Source organism: Onychostoma macrolepis, chromosome 10, assembly GCF_012432095.1.
Source record: "Onychostoma macrolepis isolate SWU-2019 chromosome 10, ASM1243209v1, whole genome shotgun sequence".
NCBI classification, from domain to species: Eukaryota; Metazoa; Chordata; class Actinopteri; order Cypriniformes; family Cyprinidae; genus Onychostoma; species Onychostoma macrolepis.
This window is the reverse complement of record NC_081164.1, coordinates 21472807-21494918: the sequence shown is the minus strand read 5'-3', so window position 1 is coordinate 21494918 and position 22112 is coordinate 21472807. Positions and strand designations below refer to the sequence as shown.

The window sequence follows — 22112 nt, the reverse complement described above, 5'->3', positions numbered from 1 at the left end:
CGCTATAAATAATCAGCCTGCTCGTGCATCTGTCCTCGCGCAGCACAAAAGAGGCTTTTTAAGCATCCCCATGATAAAGCCAGAATCCCGGTCTATGCACATCCCCCCACACCCTCTCAATAACCAGCCATCAAAACAAAAGGCTTATCGGCACCGCCTTGCTGTACCGCACAAACAAACGCGCTATTATTTCCTCCGCGCTGAATAGCTGGAAGAGTAGACGACGCATCTGCACGCTTGCATCGAGAGATCAGGGTGTTAAACGGAGACTTACCCCATTCTGCTTCAGTGACAGCCTCCATCCCAGCAACCCATCAACTGTGTCAGTTGCCGGAGAGCATCCAGCCAGCCCTGAGTCACATGGGCGAGGGCTCGGCCAATCAGAAGGCAGCCAGCCCAGGCCGGTGTTGGTGCAGTGGCTGATGGTGGCTGGCCAGATTTCTGCCCCACTGTACAGCTGCTTCCCTTGACTGGCTTTAAAAGCTCTCGTGGGGGGAAGCAGTGCGCCCCGGGCGTATGGGGTGCTGGAGATGCAGAGATGGGTCAAAACGGCTGAAGGTCACATGACCAAATATACAATAAATGGATCAATTTGGCAGCCTAATTACGAAGCATATAGAAGATGCATGTTCAACGCATTAAAGCAAAGTTATAATGCACAAACAAACAGACAGATGCAACTGAAATTTTACCAACATCCAAAAACCCATAAACAAAAAACAAAACAAAAAAAGAGCAAGATGATATGTACAAACAAGCCTAATTTATAAGACATGATGTCTGACACTGCATGCATATATAGGCAGATAAACAATAACTTTAATAATTGTGTATAATGTTTTATGTATTTAATAATTGTATGCAATAAATAATTGCATAATGGTATATAATTAATAATTATTTGCTTTAATTAAGTTTAATTATTAAATTGTAATTTTGAATTTAATTTAATTTTTATTTAATTACATTTATTTTTAATAAATAAATTCATTTCATTTAAATTAAATTATGTAATTTAGAATGTTATAACATTTTTAAAAAATCATTTATAACATCTAATTTTAGAATGATAATTTACCTTTATAAATAAATTATTAATAAATAAATTATTTAATTACCAATCTGACTTCTAAATGACTCATTTACAACAACACAAGCAATTCTTCCAATTATTACATTTTCCTGCAAGGTGCACAAGAGTATACACATATAACATTGCATGCAATGCAATTATGCATTTAATAATGATACGCAATTAATAATTATAATTGCATACAATTAAGTTATCTGCCGTGTCGGGCATTTAATTATTAAATGGAATTTAGAATGTATAATATGAAATTAAAAATTGAAGTTAATTAAGTTACACATTTGCTAGCCATTAAGTTAATAACGTTAACATTTAATTTATAATTATGAATTACAACTAATAATTTAATAATTATAGTCACGTGCATTTTACATTTTCTCATATAATACTTTTATCCAAACTGACTTCCAAATGACCAATACAAAACAAAAGCAATTAGTCTAATTCTTCTAAATTAGTCTAAGTATATATTTTTTCTACAATCGAAGCAATAATATAATCTATCCAACCACATTTCAAAAAGTGCATTTATGTACAAAAAAGGACCAATTTTAAAGACACAGTGTCTGACATTTCACACAGACAAAGTACGACTGATATACATGATTTACATTCATTCATAATGATTACAGATTACGCAACAATTCTTCCTAAATTTACCACACAAGAAGCACAAGTCTACAACACTTCCACAAATATATAACCAATTGCCTGCACAATAATGGAACTCGAGCAGGACGAATATATGCAAACCTTTCAATTACGCCATTTGGGACAAATGGTTTTACGTACGATTTACACCAAAATTTGTTCTGCTTGTGTTTTGTGAAAAAGGTGGTCTATAGACATGATTTGTCCTTTCACAGATGTTTTGAAGCCAAAACACAATACATAGGCTACATAACATTTGCTCCAAAATGGAAAGGACATAAAGGGTTTTGTAAAACCCCCTTGTACACTCTTAAAAATAAAGGTGCTTCAAAAGGTTCTTCAAGCGATGCCATAGAAAAACCATTTTTGGTTCCACAAAGAACCATTCAGTCAAAGGTTCTTTAAAGAACCATCTCTTGCTTACCTTTTTATAATCTGAAGAACTTTATCCGCCACAAAGAACCTTTTGTGAAACAGAAAGGTTCTTCAGATGTTAAAGGTTCTTTATGGAACCATGTACAACAAAAAGGCGGAATTCACCGAATACAATAAACAAAAGTGCATCAATCTCTGTCTTAAACAAATAACACATTTCTTAGTCCATAATCTGTACTATTCGTTCGCAGTGGCATTATGTCCATTACTGTGCGTTTACTGCTACTGTACAACTTTATCGTTGCAATTACAGTCTCAAGAGTTCCTGAATAAGCCTTTGTGAATAATAAATCATGCTCTATAAGTGGCTGTGATTTGCGTCTCAAACTGAGGTGGTGAATAGAAAACACGGACGGGGGGCTTTCTCTATATACGCTGGAAGTGTTTTTTTTTTTCATGTAAATGAGCTTTGGGTCTTTGAGAGCTGAAAAATGGACATTGGCAGAGACTCTTGTTGGTCAGTCCTCTCTTGTGGAGCAATTCAATGGGAAACTGTCCGCACTTTTTCTTACTTGTGTGGGAAAACATTCTAAATAGAAGAGGAAAGGCTAATGTTTTGTGCCATTTAAAAAAAAAAAACTTAAATCTATAATTTCCTTCTTTAAGTATGCCTGCTCATTTAGCGTCAATGAAGTGTAGAATATGTAGGATATAAACATGATTACACAAATATATAATACTACATACTTAATTCAATGTGTGTTCAATCAACTGAATAACACAAAAATAACACATGAAGCTATCTGAAAGCAACTTTGCACAATATATTGTAAATATACACCAAACAGGCCAAATCTGTGACTCACTTCACGTTTACTCACTTTAAACCTAGATTAAATATTAACAAGGTTAGTTACGGTCAAACAAGTCGTGCACATGAAAAGTAGATTCAACTAACCTACTTTTGCTCAATTAAACCTCAATAAGAATTCAGAAGACCATTAATAAAAATTAAAACATCCATTGACTTTCCATTATTGTATTTGTATTCACTTAATTTCTAGCGATTATCGCCGATTTGATTGCACAGATACTATTTAAACTAAACTGAGCTAGACAATGACATCTCTGAATTCAATAATGAAATGCCTTTAACTGAAAATTGAGTGTTTAATCTTATCATTATACTTTACTGACACTCTATCCTCCAATTTGATACTGTTAAGTGCTTTGACGCAATCTGTATTGTTAAAAGCGCTATATAAATAAAGGTGACTTGACTTGACTATTCAAATTCCAACAGATCTCAATATCTCAGATCTACCATTTAATTCAAAAATTCAAAAAAAGAAAAGAAAAAGAGATTCTTAAATCAAGATATATTTACTTGAGGGGCAAAATTACGTTAAGATAAGAAGTCTTATAATAAACTAAATTTTGTTCGATTTTTCAGAAAACAAGACTTATATATATTTTGCATCACAAGTAATTGTCTCTTGTTTTAAGGATGCTTAGATATTTGTGTTGAAAAACGAAAAAGTACTAAGGAAGTATTTTTGCACTGCTTATAAGATTTAATGCAATGACTTTTTCATTTAATTTCTGATTAAAGACTGTTTTAGGCCTAAATTTGTGGAAGGAGGAATAAAGTCTTCTTAAGACCCACAGAAACCAAACCTGATTTTTACTACCATGGAACACAAATGGACATTTTTTCAATACTGGTCACTCTTTTCCATGCAAAATACAATAAATAAGGATTAAAGCTTTCAAGTATAAAACAAACAAATACACCAGCAACAGAATGCAAAACTGTACAATATTCCTAACAATTATGAACAATCCAATACCGAATATCATTGCAAAATAAACTAACATTAAGCAGTAATATCAAAACTGCTTGTGTAGTCGGTGATTAGTTACAACGTCGCTGATTTCTCATGACAGATCTTAAAAAGGTAGAGCAAACACGACAACAGCAGCTGACGTCAAACCATTTTCACAGGCTCCATCAAAGCAAAACAACCCCTATTATGCTTCAGCAGGGGAGAGGTAAAAATAACAACACTTTTCTTCATCTTAAAGACATCATAGAGATTGTGTGTTAAAAAAAGTTTTCCTCACCGTCCGCCAGTGCAGGCCACTTGCCAAGGGGTGCAGCGCAAATCCACTGCTGGACTCCTGTAACGAACAGCAGGTTTATCAGAGAGATGTAGAGGTTATCAGACTGCTAGAGCAGTTTATTACAGTGCACAGTAGAGATGAGCAGCGTAGAATACAGCAACAATAGACTTTATTAAAGCCGTTTATAATTTAAGAGAATTCTGAGAAGTATAGCATATTATCAGAGTACGATATCATTGTAGACTTTATTAGGGTAGTAACAATTTATTAGAGAAAAGTAATGTGTTATTACATACATTAAACTATTAAAATAAAATATAATGGAATTACAATAACAAATATTTTAGTAGAAATTTATTTTAGTAGATGTAGTATGTGTGTGTGTATATTTGTATCTGTGTGTGTGTGTGTATATATATACACACACATATATATATATATACATTTAAACAATACATTAACAAAGAAATATATATTAAAATAATAAAATGTAAATTTAAATATATTGACATTTTTATACAAAAAAAAAGAAGAAAAAGGAGAGAAATAGGAGATAATGTTATAGTCGAGTATATAGTTAACTTTATGTAAATTGCAGGTTTTTAAACAGTACAGAGCAGTAAAATACGATATATATATGTGACATTTGCACTGATATGATTTTATTTAATATTGATGGATGAGTGCTCATATCACAGCTGTTCTATAAACTCTTAACACTTAATTACACATAAACAGACAATTTTTCAGGCGTTAGCTTGAGAAAACACTCCTTGTTTTAAGAGCACAGCATTTTATAAACATAATCAAAGCATTATTAACAGAAATGTCTGTATATTAACGCGTATTTGAGATTATGTTGTTTATATAAACAATACTGAAGCTATTTAAAGTCTTACCTGCACAAACATTCGTCCTCTTCCACTAAATAACTCGAGTTTATCGCCCAAGCCGGAATAAATCCCGTGATTTCATATTGTTGGAGCTCAATAAACGGATATTTCTCGGTTTGTTGATTGGATCATGGGTTTGTTTGGAACTTTGTCTTCTTTTGTGTGAGTGATTTTCTGCTCAGCAGCTTCAGTCCCCGCGACGCTTCGCCATATTGTTAGTGGAGTCAGGATCTGCGCATGCGCAGTGAGCTACCTGCTCAAAACGACACCACGTGGCAGGCAGAAGAATTGCTTTAGTCTCTTCAATAATGTAGTGGATGATGATAAACAATAATAGTGTTATTAATACGGTACAAATAATCATTTGATCACTGCACTAAATACATTTACAAAGTAAGCAAGATAACCATAGTTATTTTTAATTGTCATTACTGTCCTCGCAACAACAAAAGGAATTAAACAAAGAGACAGAAAGATTTTGAAAGTGTGCACTGCATGACGGAGCCTAATATATATAACAACAGGAGCAAGAACTGTAGTTGATTTAGTGTTTTAAATGCGATGGATCATTTTTGCAGAAAAAAAAAAAAAAATTATAATCATAATTTTTTTTGAGAACGTCATACATTTATGTTGATGACACCAAGTAGAATAAAATATAATGTATTTTAAATTAAATCATTTTATTTAATATTTTATTATTATTATTGAATTATTTTTAAATTAAATTGTTTTAAAAATGTAGTGAATCATATTTACCATTATTTAATATTTAAAATTATTTATATAGATCCTATTTTATTATAAATCATTAATAGAGTTTGCACAGTTTATTATAGTGTAATTTAGTAGAAATTAGAATAGAGTACAATAGACTTTATTAAATTAGTTTAGAGCAGAATTTGGAATAGAATTCAGTAACGTAGAGAAGATATTTTGAATAAAATGGCTTTTTTTAGAGAACGTTTCATACATTTATGTTGCTCATATAGCAAGTTAAGAACATAATGTATTTTATTATAAATTATTTATTTAAGATTTTAATATTTTTAAATGAATCAATTTGAATTATATTATTCACCATTATGCAATATTTAACATTATTTATCTAGATCCTATATTAAATTATTTTATTATAAATAATTAATAGAGTTTGCACAGTTAATTATAGTGTCATTTGGATAGTAGAAATTAGAATAGAGCAACAATAGACTTTATTAAAGATTTATGAATGTTGAATAGAATTCAGTGACGTATAGAAGATATTTAGATATTTAATAGCTTTTTTAGAGAACGTTTCATACATTTATGTTGTTCACAGCAAGTTAAGAAAAACATAATGTATTTTATTATAAATTATTTTTTTAAGATTTTAATATTTTTATTGAACTATTTTTAAACAAATACATTTGAATTTAAAACTGATTAAATTATATTATTCACCATTATGCAATATTTAACATTATTTATCTAGATCCTATATTAAATTATTTTATTATAAATAATTAATAGAGTTTGCACAGTTAATTATAGTGTAATTTGGATAGTAGAAATTAGAATAGAGCAACAATAGACTTTATTAAAGATTTATGAATTTTGAATAGAATTCAGTGACATATAGAAGATATTTAGATTTTTAATAGCTTATTAGAGAGCGTTTCGTACATTTATGTTGCTCACACCAAGTTAAGAAGAACATATGTATTTTATCATAAATCATTTATTTAAGATTTTAACATTTTTATTGAACTATTTTTAAACGAATACATTTGAATTTAAAATCTATTAAATTATATTATTCACAATTATTTATTAGCATTGTTTGTTTATTAAATTGTTTTATTATAAATAATCATTATGCAGAATAGAAAATGTAAATAAATAAATAAATGATCACTGACAGCATTTTTTGAGGAGAGGATGCGCTGAGTTTCCAACAGGTGGCAGGACAGTGCTGCTCATGAGACACTGATGTGTGCGCGTGCTCGAGGGAGGAGTCACACACATGAACAGCTCGAGCTGCTTGGCAACACACAGCATGTATCCAAGTGAAACACGTTCAGTGAATCAGGAGGTTTTGATGGGACACTCGGACCAATCCAGCCCTACACCACCAGCTAAAGTCACCTACAGGCCCAAAACAGATGTAAAGGCTCAGGGATTTACTTTCAGGAGCGCGATGAGCCTTTCCACATAGAGTTTTTTCCTCATATGAGTTCAGATGGGACATTCTGATGGTGCAAACATCAGGTGCATGAAGACTGAAGCGGAGAACATGTAACAAAGGAGGACAGGAGCTGGATGATGGATTGTAACATCCCGAGGTTTCTGTAGGCTCTTCAGTTTGGATCAGAACTCTTGTGGATCTTCTGTCTAGTTCAAGATGAGTTGTTTCTGTTCAGTCCAAGAGGAGTTTTACTGTGAGGTTCTGCTCTTGGATGAGTCCAAGCTGATTTTAACCACCCAACAGCAGGGAATAAAGGTAAAAGATGCTTTTATAAGGAATTATATCCTCAAAAACGAACTATCCTGATCCAGAGGGCATGTAGAGTCAGCTTTTCTTTCTACACACAAAAGAAGAATATAGGTATATGCTGCAAAGTAATGTCATGGTAATTCGATATACACCGTGCTGATTTTGTCCAGTTTCTGTGTCTGTATTTAATGTTGTGTTCATATTGAAGAGGTCCACACCCTGAAGCCATGAGCTCAGCACACTGTTAACCAGATTACAGTAACCAGATGATCTGGTTAAACACAACGAGACCGGCCTAATTATATATAGTTGGCTGAACAGGGACTACACTGGGTTTATGTTTTAGGATGATTGTGTAGGATGCAGAAATGTTGATATGCAGTGCTGTACATGAAATATTATTGCATATAAAGCAGATATGGTCCTTTAAACCTATACACTAACTGAAATGTATAATGGGATTGCTGTAGTTTTGTGGACATGGTATGTTTATGGGACGTTTTCAGAACTTTTGCTAACAATCTGGCAGAGTTCTTGAAAGTTATGAACAAATGTTCTTCCAGTAACGTTATTAAAATGTTCGTTCAAAGCTATCTGGTCTTTAATAAAGCACAAAAACATATAGGAAAATGTTTATACATTGTTCACGGGATGTTTTTCTGAAACATTTTAGCTGGACATTCTAATGTTTTTTTTAAATGTTAGGTACCACTTGTTTCGGAACGTTGAGAAAACATTCAAAAGTAACGTTCACATAATGTTTTCAAAATGACAAAATGGAATGTTCCCTTCACGTTTGTATATAACCAAGAAAAAATGTTTTAAAACATTTAAAAAATGTTCAACTTTTATTCAATTTAAAGAACATATTTTTGTTATTTCTGATATATTTGTACCAGAATGGACAAATCGGTTGAAGTTGAATCCCAACTAACAAAAAATATGTTCTAAGAACAATATGCTAATGTTTCCATTAGATTATGAAAACTTTATTTCAGAAAGTTTAAAAAGTCTGAAAATTGTAAAGTTTTTCAAATGTTTTTAGTAGTGCTGTCAAACAATTAATCGCGATTAATCTCATCCAAAATAAAAGTTTTTGTTTTCATAGTATATGTGTGTGAACTGTGTATATTTATTATGTATATATAAATACACACAGTATATATTTTGAAAATATTTACATCATTTACATGTCTATATTTAGATTCATATAATTTATATTATAAATAAATATATTTAATATATAAACATAACATATTTTTCTGAAATATATACATGCATGTGTGTGTATTTATATATACATTATAAATATACACAGCACACATGCGTATATTATGTAAACAAAAACTTTTATTTTGGATGTGATTAATCGTTGACAGCACTAATAAATACACACACATACAATGTATATTTTGAAAATATTTACATGATCTATATATTTATTCATATAATTTATATTATAAATAAATATACTTTAATATATAAACGTAACATATTTTTCTTAAATATATGCATGCATTTTCTTATTTATATATATACATAATAAATATACACAGTGCACACACATATACAAGTTTTATTTTGCGATTAATCGCGATTAATCGTTTGACAGCTCTATTTTTTAGAATGTTAAGGGAACATTTAACTTTATAATTTTCCAAACATTATGGGAATGTTACTTTTGAATGTTACCTGAACATTATGAAATAAGTAGTAACATTTAAAAAAAAACGTTAGATGAACATCCAACGTTTCAGAAATAAAATGTTCTATTAACAATGTATTAATAACGTTTTGTGCTAATATTTGAGAACATTAATATAGTATATTATAGTATATTCATATAGAATATTAAAGCTCAGATAACTCTGAACAAACATTTGATTAACGTTCCTGGAAGAGTCTTGATATAACTTTGAGAGAACGTTCCCTGTCAGTTAGGAAATGACTGCCCTTTTTGTATTCGTTCACATGCAGCATGTTTGTCTTTCTGAACAGAGTAACGTCAGATATCGTATTGCTGCTTTGCTATGAATAGTTAATGGACAGCTGAACTGGAGGATCTTTAGCAGGTCTTTAATGTACAGAACATGAGGACTACAAAACATTGAAAAATGGGCAGTCTTTTAAGTTTAAACGGCACGTTTTTGCAAAACAGTGTAGCTTTTAGCTGCTATCTGCAGAGAGGAGGTAAAAACAACAGTGTGAAGGGCTCAGAAATGCTTTTTCTTTAGAGTTTTATTAGTTTGTTGCACATTGCCGGACATGTAGTTTATGGTTGTAGAGTTCAGGAACAGATTTTGAGATGAAAGTGTCCATCTGTCACGCTTGTCTGGATGTTCTTAGCATGACGCCCCATTTTCCTCCATCAAGGACATTGATAATACAACTCCCTCTAAAACAACAAAAATAAATTTTTTGTATTTTCGCATAAAATTTGAGGCCAAGATGTTGCTATGCAGGTTGCTAGGTGTTTTCTTCCCTTTTATCAACTTTAATATTTGCTGCATGTGAACAAACCTCCAGCACTAACACTAAAAATTAGCAGTGAATGTATTTTTGCATTTAAGTGTTTTATCTGTGCTTATAAAGCCACACGTTTGCTCACATGCAGAAATGCTCACACACATAAAACGCTGAGCGTTTCACACACACACTCACGACACAAAGGCCTCATTGATTTGACCCAGACGGTGGTGTGTGTAGTTGTGTGTGAGGAACAGAACGGCTCACATGTTTTCATCATCACAAAACAAAGACAGCAGCTCAGAGGCCGCGCTTGAGTCGAAGGTGATGCTCTCCTGATGTTTGCAAATGACAAAGAGAGACATTTATTTAGAGTCTGACCAGATTTAGACTGTGTTCTCTGTTGTGTTTCCTGTGAGAGAATGGCAGCGCTTTCTAAACAATAGTGACCTTTGGCACGTTTCAAAACAAAAAGATTATTAAAAGCTGTTATTGTGAAGTTCAAGGGTTCAGGATGAGGCTACAGTGCATCAAAATTGGCCTGAATATTGAAATGTTCTCATTGTATAGTGGTGATATCAGATATTTGAATGAATCTCTGGGTCACTCTAAAATAGAAAGTAAATTAAAAGAAGTCAATTTTATTTTATTTATGAAGTTATTATTTTCATGACAATTAAACACATTTAAACCACCAAATCTTCTTAATGTAATGCAAATAAATAAATAAATATAAAACGTATTTTATGCTAATTACGTAAAGTATGTTGTGGTAGTGTTTGTTGTGCGGCATTTCATTTATGCTTAAAATAAAATTTAAAAAGTCAATTTCTTTCTGGTATACTGAAAGAACTAATGAGAATAATGAAAATGACATAAGGCATTTGAAACGTAAATGTGCTTAATTGTCTTGAATTTGTCAGACTTTTATTAAAACTTTATACTATTTTAGTTTTTTATTGCATTTAAAATATTAAATGTAATTGGCATATATATATATATATATATATATATATATATATATATGTACACACACATATAATAAATCTTTAACTTTATAAATGTCTTTACTGTCACTTTTGATCAATTTAATGCATCCTTGCTGAATAAAAGTTTTAATTTTGTTAAATAAAGGTACATCTTGCTGAACTAATTTATATATATATATATATATATATATATCCCAGAGATTATATATCGCAGCCCTACACACACACGCACACACGTGTATATATATATATATATATATATATATATATATATATATAATATACTGTGTGTGTGTACATTTTTTTTTTAGCTAGATAGATAGTACCATGGTATTACCAGACTTTTGGACTCTAACATATCCTATATATATATATATATATATATATATATATATATATATATACATTAAATATATATATGTACTTTTTGCTCTGGGTGAAGGAAAATGTGTATTATGTATTAGTCTGTGTTTAAGGCCGCTGGTTCTTCACTCGTCCTCCACACACACCCATCCATCAGCGCGGGTGGAGGGTGTGTGTGGTGTTTGGGAGTGTGCCGGCTGCTCCAGACAAAGGCTGAGGAACCGTGGTGATAAGAGAGAGCAGATTTCCTCTGGCTGGATTTGAGGTGGACTAATGCAAGCTCTGGATCAAATCCCTCATTGATGTGTTTAATAGGATTCCTAAATGGGCATGTGTTCGTTATTTTACATGTTCACTTACAAGCACATTTCATAGCTCACATTAATAATGTTGATGAGCCTAATCAGCTAATTATACAGTACAGAAGAGGACAGAGTGAAATTATTGAATGTTTTGTTGTGCCGTCTGACCTTTTAAGCCCATTATCTGGCGCTCATCTTGTAATGACAATGTGCCACGAGAGACAGAAATAAACTGCAGACTAGAGAGCGTGTCATGCATTTGCAGCTCATATAATATGCGTTTTTGTGTATCAGCTTTTCCCCATGTAAGCTCAATATAAGATATTTCGAAAAACAATTAATGGATTAAATAAATATATATTTATTTTTAAAAAGCATTAGGCCTAAGATTGCTTTTTAAGGTTTGGGTTAGTCTGTAGTATTTACACCAGTCAGTTTGGGCTCAGTAAAATTTCTTAATGTTTTTAAAATGAGTTTCTCATTGCTCACCAAGGATGCATTTATTTGATCAAAAATACAGTAAAAAATTTGAAATATTAGTACACTTTAAAATAAGTGTTCTCTATGCAAATATATATATATTAAAATGTAATTTATTGCTGTGATCAAATCTGAATTTTCAGCATCATTGCTCCAGTCTTCAGTGTCACATGATCCTTCAGAAATCATTCTAATATGCTGATTTGCTGCTCAAGAAACATTTCTGATAATAATCAGTTGAAAATAGCTTTATTTTTGTGGAAAATGTGATGCATTTTATTTTTCATGATTAATAGAAAGTTCAAAAGAACAACATTTATTTGAAATAGAAATTTTTTACGACTTTATAAATGTCTTTACTGTCCATTTTTTAATGTATCCTTGTTGAATAAAAACATTAATTATCTTATTTGTAATCTTTTGAACGGTATTTTTAGCTTAGCTTATATGAAAAATAGAAGTCTATGTCCTCATATAGAATAGATGTTGGTGTTTATTGGGGGATTAAGTGTGTGTGTGTGTGTGTGTGTGTGTGTGTGTGTGTGTGTGATGTAGTGGTTTATGGTTTTGTCAGAGACAGGTACAGACAGACTCCAATCCTGAACTCTGAAACCCCTGACAGCCCAGAGATGTTTTATTGGCTCTGCCAACGTCCCATTTAAGAAAGGAATTCACTCTGAATATGCTACACAGCCACTGTAAATCAACCAACTGTAAAATTACAGTTAAATTATATGACTTTTTTTATTAGTTTGATGACAGTGGTGGTGGCTTATATTAAGATATCATGAACACCTTGAATACTTATCAAGAATATAATTCCATTACCATAGGAAGCATTCAAAACAAACCCAAAGTATTGCCTATGATACTTTTTGCTTAGTGAATACAAGTATGCCCGGAGAGTAATGTGATATTTATTGTCCAGTGAGCCTGTCATACGACATTCCTCTGAGAAACCTCACCTCACAGGTAATTATCTGAAACCTGCTATTAAAAACAGTTAGTATTAAGGTGTTATTTGAAACGCACTTAATCACATTAATATTGCTCTTAAGAATTTAAACAATCATTCATAAACCTGAGGAATATGCTCATATTTAACATTTTATATACAGTACATTAATTGTATGTATACATTAATTGTAGGGACTGTTTTATTTTGTTTTGAAATTCATAAAATTAAAAAAGGGCATATAATTTTACTATAGTTGGTTGGTGTACATATACAAAATATACTTTTTACAAGTCATTTCCATATGTATGTGTAATTTTGTCAAATCAACCAAATTTCAGAAACTTCCCTGGCTCAAAATTTTATTTTTTTTAAAATATTTTTTTCTGAAGCAAGACAAACATAAATGGTGAAAGCCAAAATGTTAAATGTCACAGATGTATATTTACTGAGTAAGCCACTATTTTGTATAGGAGGGACAAAATGACAATTTTCTAAGCCAAATTACAGGAGCTTGAGCAAGATGGCAGCATCATTATGTTATTTTTATACAGAGATTTGTCGCTTAATCTGTTGACTCTCAAAATCTGTTGACTTTGGCTATCTTTGTTGCATTATGTGACAATGGTGATCATTCAAAAATGGAAAAAAGCACTTTTTATATCCCCCAACCCCCCTCCCCCCAAATATTCTTGATATCCTTTGTGGTTCTTAGAATATATGTTCTTAGAATTAATGTAAGTTTATAGAATGTATAAAGTAAGGCATATAATTTTACTATACTTTTACAATTGGTTTGCAGAAAGTTATATGCTTTGTAAATTTCTTCTGTAAATATGATGTTGATGGAGCCAATAAAGCATTAATTGTTGGTGGACTGCGCCAACTGGAATTGGTTAATCAAACAGATAGTCCCACCCCAAACTCAAACAAAACCAAAGAATCAGAGTTTGTCATATCGGGCTGCTCAAACAAACTGTCAAATGTTTTAAAAGCATTTCATGCTTAAATCAGAGTACCAATGGATTACTAATAATCAAAACACCACAGAAAGTTCAACGGAATTGGAGCAGAAATTCGCAATTGACACTTTTCATTTGGCAGATGCTTTTATCCAAAGCGATGTGCATTGCATTTAAGGTAAACATTTGACCAGGTCATGCATTCATTCCCTGGGAATCAAACCCATGATCTTGGTATTGGAACTGTTTGAGATACAGAAATGCAATTCTGGATATCTTAATAATTTGATTTGTGCTTTCAGCTACAATTCCATTTAACACATCTTAACCTATATAAATCCACCTAAATCCCACAAAATTCTACCGATGTTGTCCAAAAATGGTGCAGACATGCAAATCCATCTGCGGACTGGATGTCAGCAGTGTTTGTGTGTCGGCTGGGGTCAGAGGATTTAACAGGCATTTGAAGGAGCGAGAAAAGAACATGAGAATATTCTCTGCATCAGCGACTTTCTTCAGTCACTATGAGGGTCGTAATCTCGCCTGTCAAACGCAGAATCAACACTGATCACTGTTTTTCTAGGCTCATTCCTTCAGCGTGCGCAGATGGCAGAAGCGTCCTTAAATAAACCACCGTCGGCAATCAGAAAGCTAATTATTCAGTTGATTGAGCCAATTGAGGTGCTCATCAAATTTACATCAACGAATCGTTTTGAAGGAGCTTTGAATTATAGAAGACAGTCAAAAATAATCAGGCTGGTTTGTCCTTCTTTTATGCTTTATTTAAATGTTTCGTCTTTGAAAAGAGTCGTTCCAGATCATCCGAGTTATTCTGAATCGTGTCACGCTTGAAAACTACCTGCATCAGTTTTGTTTCAGGCTACTGTCGTTTATAATGGCCTGGTAAGTTCCTTCCGTTGTCGAATGCAAGCGTTCAACAAAGGCTTTCAGAAACGCTCATCCGTCATCAAGCTAAAATTTCCAGCGACAGTCTCGTGTGTATTTCAACAAGCCTCATGCATATGAATTATTACTGATGCTGGAGTCTAATTTTAAATCTGTCTGCCATGCACAAACTTTCCCAAAGCGTAGCGCTCCACAGAGATGTGGTTTCTGGGTTTTGGTTCCCAAAGAAACATGGAATATTCAGTTTCTTGGTCTGTAGACTGAATCATAATCTCAAATCCAGTAGTCCTGCATGTCTCCTGTAGTTCATTTTTAAAAAGCTAAGAAACGTACTTGTCTGTTCACTTGTGAGTTTACACTGAAAAAAATTGGATGTAGGATTTCCTTTAAAATATTTTCACTCCCGAAATTGCTAGTAAATTTCACAAATAATGTAATTGTAATTGCAAAGAAATGCACATTGAACACTGAAATATTGATATTGAATGACTGAAATGACAATTTTCTTGTAAAACGTACTCCAAAAATCATTTTTACAACTTCAGTATTGTTTTTACAGTGTAGTATATTTTGGTTCTAAATAAATGTGTATGGCTCTAAATTGAATGTATATATCAGTTTAGGTCATTTGATGAGAAATGTTTGAGTTTGTGTGAGATCTCTGACTGTAGAGTGCAGATCTGAGACATTTTTGAGATCTTTTGTGGAACTCTGTTGGAGAAACTTGTGAGATGACTGTCATTCTCCTTATTCTGGATCGTTCTCAGGACGATCTCTCGAATCCATCATAAATTAATGGAAATACAACAAATACTACCGTGATCTATTAATACTTTTACAATTTAAATAATGTTTTTTTTTGTTTAGTTTTTTCCCCCGAATTTTTTGCATTAAGAATTTTGTGCTTACATGTTTAATTATCATTAAAAAGGCTTTATTTTTTATGAAAAAAAAATTTCTTTCTCTCTCAAAGAAATTTTCTTTCTTTGCTTTGCAAAGATTTTTTTTTTCTTTGCTTCTCTTAAGTATGAAGAGAAAGATTCTTTCTCAAAAAATCTTCTGAAGATTAATCATTTTTGGAAGAACATATGAGATAACTATGGAAGCTTGTTTCCAACACAGGATTAAAAATTCTCGCAATTCTGAATTCTTTTTTTTTTTTTTCTTCTTCTTGCAATTCAGGAAAAAATAAAAATCTGATTGCAAGAAAAAAAAGACAGAAATGTGGGGTAAAGTCAAAATTTTTACATTTTTATTTAGTGGCAGAAATGAGCTTCCATAGATTATTGTGGTCTTTTTCTCAAGAAAAAAATCAGAAAAGTACAAAACCGCTGCAGAAGTCTCCATTGTTTCTAAATGTAATCTGTGTCAGAGATGAAATCCCAGTTGTTATTTTGCTTTCCTGTGGGTTTTTTCTCAGTTAAACTAGTATTATGCTTTTATTTATTCACGATTCATGTTTGAGTCACATTTAGTTTTGCTCCCTCTTTCAACTTCGGTTAATGTGTTTGGTTTGGAGCTCCAAGCGCATGTTATCAGTGTTCGGTGTGTTTATTTGTGTGTGATTTCCTCGGCTGTTGATTGCATGCGTTTCCTCTAGTCATTGTGGGAGTTTTTGTACATGTTGCATGCAGTTTTTCCTTGTGTTCATGGATTTTGAACACGATTATATTGTTCTTTAGACAAGTACCATGGCAGTACCATAGTATTCTTGGAGTATGTAAATGCAGATTTAGTAATCATTCAGTACTATATATAGTGCCTTCTGATAGCATGGTTTTTACCATGTAGAGCCTTTCCTAGAGCATCCTGCATTTTTAACCTACTTATTGTTTGCATTCACAGAAGAATGTCAAACGCTTGTAAAATTACTGGTTAACAATATGCCGTGACTCAAGACCGTGCTTGTCAAGCAGACGCCTCAGTGCTGGTTTTGTGTTGTAAACCGCCACTGCTCCATGTGTCGCATCTTTGTCTTTTATTTTTGAGTAACTATGGAAACGGGGAGGGTCTATGCCACCGCCGTATGGGGGGTTTCAGACATCTGGACCGTTTCCAGCAGAAACCAGAAGAGAAGTGGCTTTTCTGTTGTGTTTAGTCATTAAAACACGCTCACATCCCACTGACACTGACCAGATAAGCCAGCCATTACGACCACAGCGCTTTCTGCCTTTGTTTCTACTGTGACTTCTCATAGCAGAGTTCTCAAAGCCTCCTTTTTTTAATTTTTGAAGTGCTTTTTCATTCTTTTTATGGTTAAATTCTATTTCATCAGATTTGTAAGGTAAATCATTTATAAATCCACACAAACACAGGAGAATACATTGCGTTTTCAAAATAAAAGCTCAAACCCTTACTCTGAGTTTACAGGTTTTGATGTCCACATATTCATTTAATTATAGTGGCTATAGCAATTCTGTCCTAAAGAAATGGCCAAATATTAAAGATTAAGTGGACATTTCAATTAAATGATTCTTGGTCAACATTAAACAAGGATTAAATCGCGCAGTAATGTGTAAAAACAATCGTCAGGCCGTCGGCACCCCCTGCAGGCCTTTGTTGTTATGCGTAATGTATATTAGCTCTATTGTTTATAATACTTTATGTATTTTAACAGTTTTGTTCAATAAAACTGTATAATATCTTGCTTTTGATACTTTATTTGAACTAATAATTATTGCATCATTGGTATTATATATGTATTTTAAGTCTTTTTAAAAGCTATTGTTCACTTAAATCTATTTTTATTACCACAAAAAAAAAATTATTATAATTCTAGGGCCCTATGAAATCCATTATTTTCAAATTCAGTATTTTTCCATTTTCATTTTTCTATACTCTTTCTTTTAATAATCAAAAGCATCTCCAATTAATTGATTTTATATTTTAAAAAGTATATATATATATATATATATGTGTATGTATATGTATGTGTGTATATATATATATATATATATATATATATATATATAAAAAAATTTTTTTCAGAAATACTGCACATTTACATTTTTCACCTAAATAAATTCTGGTAAATAATATTTCTGGTAAATACTCCTTTAAAAAGTGTTTTTTGATTATAATTGTATTAGTAGTAGACTAGAACACGTGGATATGTTGTCATTCTTACACTATTTGGATTATGAGATGGGCACTTGCTTCTTGCACTCTGTTGCACTTTACTTTTGCTTTAAAAAAGGATTTAATAGAAATTTGGATTTAATTTGGTTTAATAAAATATTCTTAAGTAAAATTGTAGATTTTTGGGGGGAAATTAATTGTTTAGATTAATTGATTAATCGATAAATTAGTCGATATATTAATCAAAATAAAAATAGTCATTAGTGGCAGCCCTAGTTATAATTTATTAATTATGGTTAATTATTATTATAATTATTATTATTCATGAGTCTGTACAATCATGCATTATAAGGTGCATTACAAGGCATAATTAATGTATTAAAACTACTTTTATAATGCATTATAGATAAAGGCTTTAAGTAAAGTGTTACCATTTTTTTCCACATTATTTGCATTAAGAATTTTGGGGCTAATGTGTTTAATTATCATGAAAAAGGCTTTATTTTCTTTATGCAAAATATAATTTCTTTCTTTCTCTTGAGATAGAAGAGAAAAATTGAGCATGTTCTCCACATTCCTTCTCAAAGAATTTTCTCAAGATTATTTCTCAAATATGTTTAATTGCCATGAAATAGCTTAATATTCTTTATGAAAAATGTCATTTCTTTCTTTCTCTTGAGTTTGAAGATAAATATTTTTTCAAAGAATTTGCTTAAGATTTTTTTTTTTCTCCATTAATTTTCTCAAGATTCTCCACATTCTATCACAAAGAATTTTCTTAAAGGGATCCCTGGGTATTAAGACTTGTATGGCTTAATATAATGTAAATGATGTCTCTTACTGAAATATGTAGTGAAAAACCCATTAAAGATGTGTGTTATTTTAAAAAATCACATCGTTTTATTCATATTTTGAACTATGGGGGGCGCCATTTTTCTGATGACGTAAAATGGTTGCAATCCATGAGCTACTAGCGCTATCTGTTGCTATTTTGACCACAACACAACTCGGAATAGACAACTAGGAAAATAAAATACTGATATGATGACCACAGCTACTGAAAGAGCTTACAGGTGGCGATGGATATACGTATAGGTTTAAACCAAATGCTGTACCATCGGTTTTCCCCACAAGGAGTGTAAACACCCGGATATCGAGGGAAATCCACGCTGAGAAACTCCTCTAGCGGCCGTTTACATCCTAACATGACATCTAGCGTTTCTTGTCTCAGCCGTTTGTAAGCTCTTTCAGTAGCTGTGGTCTACTAAAAGACTCAAAGGCATCAGGGCTAAAGTGGAGAGAACAAAGAAAATAAATCGTCTTTAGGAAGTTTTATTCGTCCACAGGCATCTTCCCATTCTTTTCTCCTTTTCTTATCGCTAGGAAAGCAGTGAAGTCTTACATTACATCGCTTCTTTTGTTGCCCTTTGACTGAAAATTACAACCAAAAGCCTCACAATGTGGTATCGTATCAGTATTTTATTTTCTGAGTTGTGTTGCGGTAAAAAGCGCCAGTAGCTCACTGAGTGCAACCATTTGACGTCATCGACGCAGAATGTACTGTGCACGTAAAATAATGGCGCCCCCCCATAGTCCAAAAACGATGTCGTTTTTTTAAAATAACATACATTTTCATGGGTTTTTTACTACATATTTAAATAAGAGACATCATTTACGTTATATTAAGCTATACATGTATTAATACCCGGGGATCCCTTTAAAGGATTTTCTCAAGATTGTTTCTCCACAAATTTTCTCAAAAATCTTTCTCAATGAATTTCAGGCTGAATGTGTCAATTGTCTTAATTTTCTTTACACAACATGTAATTTCTTCTTTCTTTCTCATGACCTGGTCATGTTCCTGACAGCTTTCGTCAGATTCACCCGTTTAGGCTCTTTCAGCTCTCTGGGGGAGTGAAGGAACATCTGCTGATGCACGCACACACACACACACACACCAGCGGTCAGCGCCACACCCATGCAGTCGCCGCAGCAGATGGTCGGGTCTCGTTAATAGTGACCCTGTTGCTATGGGAACAGCAGGGCATGTCAAAGGGAGTTAATTGTTTCAAAGAATGTCTTAAATGATCAAACCTCCAGAATCTGAGGAAACCTGTCAAGAGCACATCTGAGTCATATTTCACCCCTTAAAGCACATGTTTTAGGACAGTTGCCATTTTTGCGTTGTTTTCAAGGCAATTAAGCACATTTTCCAATTGATGTAGTGTTTGATTTGAGATTTTAGTGTAATTGCATTTGCAGTTTTTTAAACGGCTGCATCTAGATGAAAGGAGAGCATTTATGAAAGAGCAAAAGTGTTTGAGCATGCTGTGCATCTTTTCTAGGTTGTGTGATTTTATGTGGATTGTGTTCATGAGTTTATCCTTTATGTGGACTAAATACCACAATCAGGCTTTTGTTTGATTAGCTCTTGTTATCAGACACACGTTTCTGCTTTCACTAAACAAATCTTTGCAATCTCAGTCTCAGTAGTTCATCTGTCTTATTAACAGTCTGAAATCGATGCAAAAGGCCTATACGTTTTATTTATACACGTTATATTGTATTTTACATTACATATGTTACATATTTATATTACATATTATATTTCTTTCATATTGTAGATACATTTATTTTCCTGTGATATACCACATTTTCAGCAGCCATTACTGTAATTACCTATTATTATTATTAATAATACATTTATATATACAACCCGAATTCCGGAAATGTTGGGATGTTTTTTAAATTTGAATAAAATGAAAACTAAAAGACTTTCAAATCACATGAGCCAATATTTTATTCACAATAGAACATAGAGAACATAACAAATGTTTAAACTGAGAAATATTACACACTTATCCACTAAATGAGCTCATTTTAAATTTGATGCCTGCTACAGGTCTCAAAATAGTTGGCATGGGGGCCAAAAAGGGCTGAAAAAGCAAGACATTTTGAAAATATTCAGCTGGGAGAACATCTAGCAACTAATTAAGTTAATTGACATCAGGTCTGTAACATGATTAGCTATAAAAGGGATGTCTTAGAGAGGCAGAGTCTCTCAGAAGTAAAGATGAGCAGAGGCTCTCCAATCTGTGAAAGAGTGCGAAAAAGATTGTGGAATACTTTAAAAACAACGTTCCTCAACGTCAAATTGCAAAGGCTTTGCAAATCTCATCATCTACAGTACATAACATCATCAAAAGTTTCAGAGAAACTGGAGAAATCTCTGTGCGTAAGGGACAAGGCCGAAGACCTTTGTTGGATGAAGTGGTCTTCGGGCCTTCAGACGACACTGCATCACTCATCGGTATGATTCTGTCATTGACATTACTAAATGAGCCCGGGAATACTTCCAGAAACTACTGTCGGTAAACACAATCTGCCGTGCCATCTGCAGATGCCAACTAAAGCTCTATCATGAAAAAAGGAAGCCATATGTGAACATGGTCCAGAAGCACCGTCGTGTCCTGTGGGCCAAGGCTTATTTAAAATGGACTGTTTCAAAGTGGAAAAGTGTTCTATGGTCAGACGAGTCCAAATTTGACATTCTTGTTGGAAATCATGGTCACGTTGTCCTGCGGGCTAAAGAGAAGGGAGACCTTCCAGCGTGTTATCAGTGTTCAGTTCAAAAGCCAGCATCTCTGATGGTATGGGGGTGCATAAGTGCATACGGTATGGGCAGCTTGCATGTTTTGGAAGGCACTATGAATGCTGAAAGGTGTATATAAAGGTTTTAGAGCAACATATGTTCCCCTCCAGACGATGTGTATATCAGCAGGACAATGCAAAACCACATACTGCAGCTATTACAACAGCATGGCTTCGTAGCAGAAGAGTCCGGGTGCTGAATTGGCCTGCCTGCAGTCCAGATCTTTCACCTATAGAGAACATTTGGCGCATCATTAAATGAAAAATACGTCAAAGATGACCACGAACTCTTCAGCAGCTGGAAACCTATATCGGGCAAAAATGGGACCAAATTCCAACACCAAAATCCAG

General features: G+C 32.8%; 2 protein-coding genes across 4 annotated transcripts in view; one reads left to right on the top strand and one right to left on the bottom strand.

The window, feature by feature from the left end:
• The window catches only part of apc (APC regulator of WNT signaling pathway), a 48633-nt gene extending 43278 nt beyond the window's left edge, over positions 1-5355 (bottom strand). For 2 of the 3 annotated variants that reach the window (XM_058788645.1, XM_058788647.1), the window contains exons 1-2: positions 5140-5355; positions 4241-4297 (exon numbers count right to left, since the gene is read on the bottom strand). Coding sequence is in view for 1 of the 3 variants with exons in the window: in XM_058788647.1 (XP_058644630.1) it covers positions 4241-4297; positions 5140-5151 (69 nt within the window). In the remaining 2 variants the exon portion in view is untranslated. Of the gene's footprint in view, positions 1-274; positions 361-4240; positions 4298-5139 lie in introns of those variants that run through there. The other variant, XM_058788646.1, reaches the window with a different exon arrangement.
• Positions 5356-7077: 1722 nt separating this feature from the next.
• The window catches only part of epb41l4a (erythrocyte membrane protein band 4.1 like 4A), a 59587-nt gene continuing 44552 nt past the window's right edge, over positions 7078-22112 (top strand). Inside the window, exon 1 of the mRNA XM_058788327.1 lies at positions 7078-7615. Within this exon, the coding sequence (XP_058644310.1) occupies positions 7517-7615 (99 nt within the window). The 5' untranslated portion in view covers positions 7078-7516. The remainder of the gene's footprint in view (positions 7616-22112) is intronic.